The sequence below is a fragment of the Microtus pennsylvanicus genome, chromosome 10, assembly GCF_037038515.1.
Source record: "Microtus pennsylvanicus isolate mMicPen1 chromosome 10, mMicPen1.hap1, whole genome shotgun sequence".
NCBI classification, from domain to species: domain Eukaryota; kingdom Metazoa; phylum Chordata; class Mammalia; order Rodentia; family Cricetidae; genus Microtus; species Microtus pennsylvanicus.
Genome location: NC_134588.1, coordinates 48665741 through 48678889, shown reverse-complemented (window position 1 = coordinate 48678889; position 13149 = coordinate 48665741). Strand labels below are relative to the sequence as shown.

General features: G+C 39.5%; 1 protein-coding gene across 1 annotated transcript in view; it reads right to left on the bottom strand.

The window, feature by feature from the left end:
• Acbd6 (acyl-CoA binding domain containing 6) overlaps window positions 1-13149 on the bottom strand; it is a 146203-nt gene that overhangs the window by 67786 nt on the left and 65268 nt on the right. The window contains exon 6 of the mRNA XM_075988291.1: window positions 7218-7307. Coding sequence (XP_075844406.1) covers window positions 7218-7307 — 90 coding nt within the window. The remainder of the gene's footprint in view (window positions 1-7217; window positions 7308-13149) is intronic.

Here is a 13149-nt window from a genome sequence, read left to right as displayed (position 1 = left end):
GGACAACCTGTCCAGGGTGGCACTCACAGAAGGCTGTATCTTTCCACATCAATCATCAATCAAGAAAACGGCCTGCAGCTGAGTGTGGTGGCACACATAGTAATCAGCTCCAGCCTTTGGGAGCAGGGAATATCTGTGAGCCAGCCCTATAAAGTGAGTTCCGGGAGAGCCCGGACTATATAGAGAGACCTTTCTCAAAAAGCCAACAAACAATCAGAAAAAAAAAAAAATCCAACCAACCAAACAAAAAGCAACAATAAAAACAAACCAAAACCAAAACAATAACAACACAACTGAATCCCTGTCAACCTGACATATCACTATTAGGTCTTTCCTTTCTTGTTTATCCCCAATATCTCATGCTATTATCACAATATGAAACATAGCATAACTTAAACCCAGCCTTGAAAACTTTAAATGTGTTGAAAGTCCAGTCTCGGCTGGGCGGTGGTGGTGCACGCCTTTAATCCCAGCACTCAGGAGGCAAAGGCAGGCGGATCACTATGAGTGTAGACCAGTCTGGTCTACAAGCCAGGACAGGCTCCAAAACGACAGAGAAACCCTGTCTCGAAAAACAAAACAAAACAAAACAAAAAAAAACAAGTCCAGTCTCTTTAAAATATTCAACATCTCAAACGACAAATAAATTGATAAAAGAAGGGGAGTACTGGAGAGGTGGCTCACTAGTTAAGCGACTGGCTGCTCTTTTACAGGACCCAAGTTCAATTTCCAGCACCACATGGAGGTTCACAGCCATCTGTATCCACAGTATCTGACACCCTCTTCTGACCTATGCAGGCATCAGGCATGCATGCAGTACAGACACACACACACACACGCACACACACACGATAATAAATAACTTAATAAAATATTCAATGTTTCTTCAAAAATCCAAAGTCTCTCATCTAGGCTCCTGTAATAAGTTACATACTTCTTATTCCAAGAAGGAAGAACCAGGGCACAGTCACAATCAAATCAAAGCAAGCTGGGCGGTGGTGATGCACACCTTTAAACCCAGCACTCGGGAAGCAGAGGCAGGCAGATCTTCGTGAATTCGAGGCCAGCCTGGTCTATAAGAACTAGTTCCAAGACAGGCCCAAAAGCTACAGAGAAACCTTGTCTTAAAAAACCAAATAAATAAATAAATAAAAATGCAAAAAAAAAATCAAACAAACAAATCAATGCACAACTAAACTCTAGCAGTGTAAATAACTCAGCATCCAACATTTGGAACTCATGATCTTTTGAGTCACAGAGGGCTTGGATCATCATACTTCTCTGGCTCTGCCTCTACAACACACAGAGCTTGTCTTGAAGCTCAAGCTGACCTCACTCCATACCTGCCACTATCCTTGGTGGTCATCACCCAGTGCTGGAATCTCCAATATGCTGGGCTACCCACTGCAGCTAAGGCTTCCTGGCCTCTCTGCAGGGACTCTGACCCTCAGCTGGTCTCCACGACCTCTTTGTGCCTCCAAGGCCTTACCAGCGGGAGACCTGAACACTGCCACATTGAGCATCCAGCCCGCGGGAGGTGCAGCCATTGCTTCCTGGAGTGTGCTGACCCAGAATTTCTGCCCTACACTTTTCTCTCTATTGCAATGATAAACACTATGACCAAAAGCAACCTGGGGAGGAAAGTATTATTTTTAAGTTTTAATTAGCACACAATGTACCCTTTTCTCTGAACACCTATGTGTACCTGTTCTCTTACATATACATACATAAATATAAAAGAATGGCTAGTCTTAGGATGAACATTTGTTCAACTAATTTCAATTTTACTCCTACTTTTGTTTCCCTACATATACACATATATATGCAGGCAAACTCTTGTACACATAAATAAAACAAATAAATTTAAAAATGCAAAAAGCCCAACATTTTCTGCTCTTTTAGAGATTGGAGGTGGTGTCCCAAAAAATATAGAGACAATGGTAGTGGTGACTCACATCCTCAGAAGGCTCAGGCAGGAGGATCACTGGGCTACATAGTGAGTTCCAGTCTAGTATGGGCCATAGAGGAAGATTCAGTTACAACCATCCACCCCAAAAGCCCCCCCCAAAAAAACAAAGCTCATGAACTAACAACAATAAAGAAATGAAAAATAACAAATCCTCCCCTGTTTATGACCACAATTTAGAAGCAGTGTAAAGTTAAAAAAAAAAAAAAAACAACCAACCAAACAAAAAACAGGGAACATGAAATACATGGAAAATTCTAAATGAAATCAGAGCAAGTTTATGACTCTGAACAATTAAAGTCAATCTTATAATTCCAATATGTTAAATACATCTAAGGATAGTAACATTTTTAAAGTTCTGTTACTCTGATGAGTTTTTTCCCAAGCAATTTGTCCATTTTATTTATAGGAATTGCAGCTAATTCCTCTATAGAAAATATGTGGGTTATAAGACAATACAAGGACAGCAGCAAAGGACAGAAAGACAGACAAAACAAAAAACAAAGACGCAAAGTCCTCAGCCAACATATCAATCAATATCAATAACAATTATACTTCTAAACTGTAAGTGAAAAAGACACCCTCACAGAAATAAAGGGTGAGACAATTCAACACTAGAAGCCAAACCAATAGAAAACTTTTCAGTCAGTTTTTCAAGATAAAGGGAAGATATCAGAGGCATCAGGGAGTTAGTTTAAGAAGTAATGAAAAGGGTATCAGATAAAATGCTATGGAAAAAGGCTATTTGATACAAAAAAGTATCTTTTGAAGTAAAAAAAAAAAATGAAGATAGGGACATACTGTAACCATAGCAACACAGGCAAAGAAAAGAACAGAATTAAACAATTCTAGAATTCTTATATTTCTCAAGACATAACAAGGATATATTACTCTAAGGTACATGAAAATAAGCTGAGAGTTTATTTTGCAATTTCTATTACTAAAAGAGTAGTTTATATAAGGTCTAGGAAATAAATACCCAAAAGAGAAAGTAAAATTCAACAATTCAAAAATACTTGTTTAGCAGCAGACAAGTCAATAAAGAAAGAGAAACAATTGCCGGGCAGTGGTGGTGCACGCCTTTAATCCCAGCACTCAGGAGGCAGAGGCAGGCGGATCACTATGAGTTCGAGACCAGTCTGGTCTACAAGAGCTAGTGCCAGGACAGGTTCCAAAACCACAGAGAAACGCTGTCTCGAAAAAACAAAACAAAAACAAAACAAAACAAAAAAAAAGAGAAACAAAAAGCAGGTAGAACAAAGAGAAACAGCAAAGCAGCGAGCTTACTACAACCACAGCAACGACCACACTAAATACAAATGAACTGAACACTGGGATTAAAGACGAAAATTCAGGCCTAAGAACATGTTGTTTACAAAGAACATGTGCTAAAACTTATTGCCTCCATCATACTGGCCTATGGTCATGTCTTGACTAATGAAGGATATGGACAGCCCTGCAGACTATGGGTGGGGCCATCTCTGGGGAGGTGGTCCCTGATTGTTAAAAAAAAAAAGCCAGCTGAGCAGCATTCCTTCATAGTTCCTGCTCTAGTCCCTGCTTGAGTTCCATCTCTGTGATGAAGCCTTTCCCTCCAAAGCCGCTTTTGATCAGAGTGCTTTAGTACAGCAGTGGAAGTATCAAGGTCACCTGTTTCTAGGGTAGTTTCAAGAGCCGGAAGATGACTCAAGAAGGACGTAGGACGTATCTACACACACACACACACACACACACTCATTCACTCACACACACATGTGCTTGCACACACAAGTAGGAACAGGTCTACACACACGCGTAGGAATGTGTCTACACACACATACACAAGTAGGAATGGATCTACACACACTCGCGCGCACACACACAAGGAGGAATGTATGTACACACACAAGTAGGAATGTGTCTACACACACATGCGTGCACACACATAAACATTTATATCATTATCCTAACACCAAATGTGACAATAACCCAACTTCCAGAGTGGAGCCAAAAGTCAAAACTAAGCAGAAGAAACCAAGCATTTGTTAGTACACAGCTAACACATGAAATCATAAACCAAGTATTTGTTGGTATACAGCTAACTGATGAAATCATACAGGCTTTTTAGAAATAAACCTTAGTTTCAACCTCAGCAGCACCACAGAATACAGCCACTGCAGTTCAGGAAAGGAATGCATGAGAGAATGAAGAGCAAGATGACGGGAAAACAGAACAAACCCGACACCGCTCTAATCACTTCATTCCAGACTCACAGTAAAAGTTATTCTTCAGATGGTTGATAACATCAGCCTGCCTGGGCTGGGTTAGCACCAAGATCTATGGCCAAGCAAATAGTTCTAATAAAATTGATTTTCTTTTTTGGCAACCAATAAGCGCAGTCAATAATAATATTGTTTAAGAAAGATTGAGTCGTGAGGGAAATGAACCTCTCCTTCCATTTATTATGTTTGCATTGTCCATATTTGAAAAGCGCTTTCAATAACAAAGCCAAACGAGAAGCAGCAGTGGGAAGGACACCCTGAGACAGAATCTGCGAAGCCCTCTGACTTGGAAGCATGTTAGTAACTCAAACCAACAAAGCATTCCCATTAACTGGAACTAGACAGATCAGATTATAATCATCAAGAGCAAAGTTAAAGAAAGGATGGGACCAACATAAAATGACCATGTGAATGTAGGGGGCAAGGAAAACAGTGTGCCAGGCAACAAGCCATCCTAGCCAGTTTGTCCCAGAATCCACACGGAACCTCAATTCTGCACTAAAACTAGTGTTTGGTCAACAATGCTCTAGAAAGCCACACAAGGCAGGGTTTAGGACTGTTTGCTTTGTACTATTCCAACAACAGAACTGGCAATAAATAAACAAACAAACAAATAAATAAATAAAACCCAGACAACGCCTACCGTGGGAACACTGTCCTTTAAATACCCTTAAATTATTCACAATCACGTAAAGACATGAATGCACCCACAGGATCCTGCTGTTTGCTTTCACTTAGTGGAGGCAGTGGTTCAGGGGAATGACACTAGAAAGATAACTTTAAACATTTACAAACAGTGAAGAAAACTGTGGAAAAAATTCCTAATGAACAGTGAAGAAACTATCTTCTCCAACGTTAAAACATTCAAAGCTATGTTCTTTAAAGAGCTCGGCCTAAGAACAGACAGAAACCAGAGTAATGGAAGGACAAGCCCAGAAACAGACTGTAATGAGGACCAGACTTAAGTAAGGAGGACACCGCAAGTCACAAGAAGCAAAAACGATTATTCAGTAAACATGACATCAACCTGCTAGGCATCTGGACAAAACAATTAACATATACAAAGACACAGGGCAATTCTAGATGGCTCAAAGAAACCATGAAAGGGAGAAAGATCCAGAAGAAAGGTGAGAAACAGTTTTAACATGTCTTGAATATTAAAACTTTGTCTTGATACATAAAATGTTTCTATAATCTTTTAAAATTATATATCTAATAATAAATTAAGCAAAAGAAATAAATGGTTCATAAAGTGAAATATAAATTTTAAAATACATCAAAATAGCCTTTAATAGCAGCGCTTGGGAGGCAGAGACAGGCAGATTGCTGAGTTCAAGCCTAGCCTGGCCTGCAGACTAAATTTCAGGATAGCCAGGGCTATACAGAGAAATCCTGCCTCAAAAAACCAAACACACACACCTTACATACATACACACACACACCATACACACACACAGCTCAGTACTGCTTAGTCATTAAGGAAAGGTGAATCCAGATCATATCATGAGGTAAAGTAATATCCACTACAAACAATGGTTATTTTAAAAAGGAGGGAAAATAAGGATGGTTGAAGTCAGAAGTCACAAACATTGGTGGTGGGGGTGTAAGATGATACAATTCCTAAAAAAAGCTTAGAGTCCCCAAAAGTTACATGTGAAAAAAATTACATGTTAAATTACTGTAAGATTGGGGCTGCAGAGTTGGCTCAGCAGGTGGGGGTATTTGTTGCTCTTGTAGAGGACCTGGGTTCAGTTCTCAATATACACACACCATAGCTCGTAACTGTCAGTACTCCAGTTGTAGGATAGCACCAGGCACACACTTGGCGCACATAAATAAATGCAGGTGAACTACTTTTACATATAAAATAAAGTGAATCTGAAAAAAAATTATACGATTCCAGCATTCTACTCTTGGGTAGACAGCCAAAATAAGTGAATAGAGGCATCAGAAATAAGCATAAAAGCAGGGGGGGGGACCACAACCACAAATGTTTATAACATTATTACAACTGCCAAGAGTTAGAAACAATAGCATTGTCCATGAACTGATGAATGGATAAAGAAAATATACAATGCTTATATATTAAAAATCCAGCTATAAAAAATGAATAAAGTCCTGTGGCATACTCTAACAAAAATGCACCTTGAGAATATGTTACATGAAAAAACAAAACAGGAAAGCACTTATTTCATGATTCCATTTACATGAAATATCACACAGAAAAAAAAAAGCAGGTTAGTGCCAGGTGGTGGTGAAGCATGCCTTTAATCTCAGAACTCAGGAGGCGGATGGAGGTAGGTGGATCTCTGAGTCTGAGGCCAGCCTGGCTTACAGAGCAAGTTCCAGGACAGCCAGAGCTACACAGAGAAACCCTGTCTCCAAACACCAAAGGAAGAAAAAAAAGAAGAAAGGAAGGAAGGAAAAGGAAGGGAAGGGAAGGGAAGGGAAAAAGAAAGGAATGGAAAGGAAGGAAGGAAAAAAAGAAAAGGAAAGGAAAGAAAAAAAGAAAAGAAAAAAGAAAAGAAAAGAAAAGAAAAGAAGCAGATAGATTAGTGGTCGCAAGGTTTGGGGACGGAGGAAAGCAGAAGTAACTGTGTAAACTACAGGATTTCCCACTGGGTGGTGGCAGCACTGTGGAGATCTTTAGCAGGGCCTGTGGTGACATATGCCTTAAGACATCTAATCTCATAATTTTCTTACAAGAATTTTACTTTCTTTTTTTTTAAGCTCCTTTTTAGGGACTGGAGAGATGGTTCAGTGGTTAAGAGCACTGGCTGCTCTCAGACAGCAGGGGTTGGATTCCCAAGACTCACAACCCTCTGTAACTCTGTCTCAGAGGATGCAGTGCCCTCTTCTGGCCTCCCTGGGCACTGCACACATGTGATGCACAGACATACATACAGGCAAAACACACAAACACATACGATAAAAACTAATAAATCTTAATTAAAAGAAGAAAAGCAAGCTCATTTTAAAGCTACTCTTACCTGACAATTAATGTCAGCTTCATACTGTAGCAAGACTGTGACTAGTTCCTTATGTCCTCGGTCACATGCCCAGTGGAGCAGAGCTCTGCCCTGTAAGTAGGAGACAACGAAGGAACTTGTTATTCTATGTGAGGGGCAATATAGATTTCATATGCTAAGAAAGATGGGGAAAGAGATATGTCAAACTGTAGATTAATTATTCTGAGGGTGATATAAAATACACTATGGGAACAAGCAATGGAAAGGCCTTTGATCTACCACATACAAGCCCAGTAACATCTTTGGTCTAATCAATTTCCTTATCTGAAAAATAGAAAAAGGTAATATAAATAACAAATATGAGTTGGGCTGACAAAATGGCTTAGCCCACAAAGATGACTGCTACCAAACCCGATGACTCGAGCTCCACTTCCAGGATCTACAAGGTGGAAGAGAAACAACTGCGGCAAGTTGTTCTTTGATCTCTGTGCAGGTACACATGTGTGCACATACATGCACAAATAAATACATAAAATGTAACAAAAATAATTTTGAATGAATATAACCTTATTGCTAAGCCATCTCTCTAGTCCCATGACACACTACTCTTGACTTTTACATATCAAAGACTTACAACTACTATTAATGTGTTATTGCTGTTTTTGACTGTCAGAAAATCTTGCCCCCCAACAGACAACCCCCCAAAGTTGTGCGTTTGTTTCTGAATAAATGGGTGATATATAGTATAACTTTACTATGAGGGGTGTAGTGAGGAGGCGAGCAGGCCTGCTTTTTGTCCCACCCAGCTCCCACACGGCTAGCTTAACATCCGAAATAACAACATACAAATTGTATTCATTTAAACACTGCCTGGCCCATTAGTTCTAGCCTCTTATTGACTAACTCTCACATCTTGATTAACCCATTTGTAATAATCTGTGAAGCACTACGTACCGGGAAGATTCTAACCCACGTCCATCTTGGGCCGGAGCTTCATGGTGACTGCCTCACTGCCTTCTACCCAGCATCCTGTTCTGTTTATTCTGCCTACCTAATTTTCTGTCCTATCAAAGGGCCAAGGCAGTTTCTTTATTAACCAGTGAAAGTAACACATAGACAGATGACCCTCCTCCATCAGAGGGGGACAGTGATGTCCTCATAAAGAGTAAGATGTTTTTCCACATTAAGCTGAAACCCCTGGCTGTCACTGAAGAAAACATTTAAATATATAAAAGTTGGGACAAGGGCGACTTTAAAAGGCACCCTCCTTTTTCTAAACCCACCTACACTGTTGTTATCATTTAGACTCTCTTGATAGATCTATTAGCTCAACTAATTGAATAACTGGCTAGGACAACTTCTTCCTTACAGAGTTCCTTGTCTTAACTGTTTTTACTTGTTTCATTTTCTTGTATCTACCTGTGAGTATCTGTTTCCTTACACAAAATCCTGTGAGAAATTTGCACACATAAAATTATAAAAGAGGGAAACAAAAGTTTGAAAATGTGAGCAAATCAGCCTTATATGGTGGCACACGCCCTTAGTCCTGGAACTAGGAGAGCAGAGGCAGGCTGATCTCTATGAATTCAAGGCCAGCCTGGTCTACATAGCGAGCTCCAGGACAGACAGGCCTATGCAGAGAGACTCAAAAGAGAAAATAAGTAGAAGTAGAAATAGTAGTAGTAGAAGAAGAATCAGATAAAAGTTTATCATTTTTAATCCTAGCTTTTAGAATAGGCATGAATTCAACTATTAGTAAGAATCACTGCATAAGCACAGGGTGGCATGATTCCATAGTGTACATATAAGAACTATTTCATGAAAGGAAAACTTAATACTACGTACTTTTATGTATAATTAGAGTATGACATGCTTCCATAGTGCACATATGAGAACTGTATCACAACAGGAAAACTTAGTACTATGAACTTTCACAAGATATATGGATAATTTCTACTTCTCAAGCGGGCTCCTGATGTTTCCTAAGGTCTAGCCCAATCATGTTTCACCAACTAATGCTGATCTATGAGCCCTTAGCTGTTCCGATGGTGGAGTAGATGAGCAACACTTTCACCGGTAATGGGGTTATATTTTAAGTTTGTCATATGTGGTGCCAAAATTTACTTTATGGGAAACACCTGTGACTGGACCTCAGGGTGAGTTTCCCCGTGGATGCATTTCCCAGAAAGATGGCACACAGTCGTGTTTTAAGAAGGATGATGCACTCGCAGACATGTGCACTACGCTTTTTAACACATGTTCTGACCTGCACTGTAATTAATTTCTGTAACACATTATTTTAATGGTACACTAATTAACCTTGAATTAGAATAAATTCTCTGACAATGACTTTGTAGAAGTGCTAGAGAGATCCACATCGAGACCACCTGGTGATCAATACTTCATGCAGTATTAAAACCTTACAAACAAGAGTGGGAGGAAACTTTTACGGACAGACAAGGCAAGGTAGGCTTTGGAAATTTCACCATCATGATACTAAACAGACCATGATAGCAGGATGTCTGTGCCCTTTACATCCTCAAATTCTCATGTTTCTGAAAACATGCCCTCATTTTAGATTACTTTCCAGTAATACAGAGATGCAGACTTGCAGCAGACGATGACAAGCTTGGGAGAGAAATAACCACGGTTTCTTCCCTTTTTCTTTGTCAACAACATCATACACAGGCCAACAGAATGCAGCTACCGAATTATTGTGGGTACAAGATTCCCCAGGCTCTCCTCAAGGGAGAAAAGAATGAATTAGGTAAGTATTAAAGCTACATTAGCTCAAAAACTTCTTCCAAATTTATTTTGTAATTCTGTTATGAGTAATATAATATCTTACAAATCGTTGAGCTAAGTATAATTCTTGCTACTACAAAATATAAGTCTTTGTTTTTACTTTTTAAAACCCTACTAGAAAAAATATCTTAGTAATACTTAGGAGATGAGGAGGTTATTAAAAAGGATTCTGTAATTCAAATACATAAGTGCAGGGAGGAAAAGTTCCCATCTATTAACCAGTGGTGTTAGCACGCCCTCCCTTTGACAGACAAATGACTCTGAAGTGCTTCGAGAGTGCACGGGAGCTGCTAACCTATTAAGTGGTATTGCTTTCCTACCTTCTAGAAAACAGAGTGGGTCTTGATATTGTAAATGCTTCCTTGATATCCTTAATTGTCCTAAACCATGTAGAATTTTTAAATGAGATTTTTTCCCCCTAGAGACCACAAAATTAAAGGCAGACGCTGTGTTATAAAATCAGTATTCGTTATGGTATTTGGAAATCCTATACAAAGCATATGTACCCTACCTACACAGGTGAAGCCATGGTGAGGCTGCTATAGATAAGCTTTTCGGCACTCTCCCCCTTGCCACTGTATCAAATATTTATGGTAGGGTGCCATATAATTAGCAGATGAAATACTGAAAACAGACAGATGTGCTCTAACGGGCATAAGGGATGCAGAGTACTGATACGATGAATGAGGAGTACCCTGAGGTCAGACTGCTGTCAGACATGGCCTCTGGTTGTGAACACCAACAGGAATAGGGTCATGGTAAATGGGAACGTCCACACTACAGACAGGGGGAACTCGCGACACAAGCGGACCTGTGGAGAAGTCTGCGGCAGGAGTGCTGAGGATCCCTGGCTGGCGATAAGAGACACAGGCGGCTTGCAAACCTGGATTCCTTCCCAGGGATACTGGTAAGAGGCTTCAGATGGGGAGTCACTGCATTTGAGTAGCTGCAGGTGCTGACTGCTGCCCAGAGTCCCAGAGTAGTAAATTCCACTGGAGGGAAGTCCTGGAATTACCTTGTGGCTTCTCTTTCCTAAGAAGGTTTCTTAACTAAAGCATACTAGTCTGTGTGTTTGTCCCTGAAAGAATGCTAAGATGGTTTAATAAAGCAAGTGAAAGCTCTGCTTTTGTCTTTTATTGTAACTCTTAAAGAATTTCTTTTAAAAATTAAAAAAAAAAAGCAGGGTGGTGATGGCATATGCCTTTAAACCCAGTACGTGGGAGGCAGTGGCAGACAGAGTTTGAGGCCCACCTGGTCTACAGGCAGGCTAAACAGAGAAACTTGGTCTCAGTAGTAGTAGTAAGAGTACTACTTCTAATAACAATAATAAAAACGTAGTAGAACGGGGACATAGTGAATATAGTTTCGGCCACTGAAGGAGATGAAAAGTTTCAGAGATGGATGAGGAGATGGCTGCATGGAACTACCACCTCTCACATAAAAACAGTAGCAATAGCAAACCGTGTTATGTGCAGTCCATTACAATTTAAGAAATAAGATGTCACAGTTCATATGAGTGAAGTTACTTTTGCTATTTTCTGATTCTGTATTTATGAGTTTCTGATGTATGACTGTAACCATTTTGCTAATAAAAATTATGGCCACTGGTTTTTAAATGTCATTGTCTGTATCAATACAAACATGTATAATTAGGGAGTTAGAAATACATTTCTCAATATGTGTAAAAAACAAAAGTTCCTTTCAAATTTTTTACATGTATTTTTTTCTTTCCTTTACGAACCTTAAATAAAAGCATAGACTTAGCTTCAGCACAAAGGTTACTTAAATATTTACTTCACTGCAGGATCAACACTGTCAGGTTTATCACAATTTTCAAGCAGTTTCTTGAGCCAGAAATGTATATTATATTATATTACATTACATTACATTACATTACATTACATTACATTATATTATATTATATTATATTATATTATATTATATTATATTATATTATGCCATGAGCCACAGACTTAAAATACAGCAAGGGAAAGCAATAGGGTCAACAGGAAATGATCTTCAAAATATTCAAGAGTCAAGATACACAGAAAGTAGCTGATGATATCAATATGGCTTCGAAGGTTAGACGGGAAAGACCCTCACTGAAGCAGCAGGCTGGAGAAAGTACAGAAAACCAACAACCATGTGAACACACAGGCTTAATGGAGGACCTGCTCTGAGAAAATGTTCTCTACTTTGCTAGTTCATTGCTACTTGCATTCTAAATTAAACCCAAATTACGATAAAGGTTTAACATACTATTTATCAGCAGTGAATATTACCTAGTGTTTATTTATGGAATTTATCTGAGAAAGAGACAAGTGATGTGGGATTCCCCTCTGTATGCTGTGAATACTACTGGTTAATAAAGAAACTGTCTTGAGCCCGCCCATGAAAGAGTAGTATAGAGCTAGGTGGGGAAAACTAAACGGAATGCTGGGAGAAAGGAGATGGAGTCAGGGAGAAGCCATGGAACTGCTGCCTGAGAGAGACATGCTGAAACTTTGCCGGTAAGCCAGTCTCGTGGCGATACACACATTAATGGAGATAGGTTAATTTAGGATATAAGAGTTAACCAGAAATATGCTTAAACTATTGGCCAAACAGTATTGCAAATAAAAGTTTCTGTGTGGTTATTTCGGGACTGAGCAGCCGGGAACAAACAAGCGGCCTTTCTACAACAGACAAGGACTATATAATTTGTGCCTATTTTTAGAATAATCTGGTTATACTATAAATATACTTCACAAATTATTTACACCTTCTTTCCCTTTTAAAAGTTACTTTCCTGATTCAGCTCAGGTGGGTACAAGCCCCTCAACAGGACTCGCTGCAATAAACACAAGTGAAGCTGACCGGACTAAAGTGCGCACTGTGGCTCCCAGAGCCACCAGGGCAAAGGAAGGTACTGGAGAGGTGGGAAAGGAGGGGGACTGAAGAGGGTTTTGGGGGGAAGGGTTGCTTGGGGGGGTAATTTGTTTGTTTTTTTTTTTTGGTTGTTGTTGCTTTTCTTTGTCTGCTTTTTTTTTATTTTCCTTTGGGGGTGCTGGTGGGGTGAGGAGAAGTAGGGAGGGACTGGTGAGTGATATCAGAGAGCACGATGTGAAATTCCTAAACGTTCAATAAAGAAATTATGTTAGATTAAAAA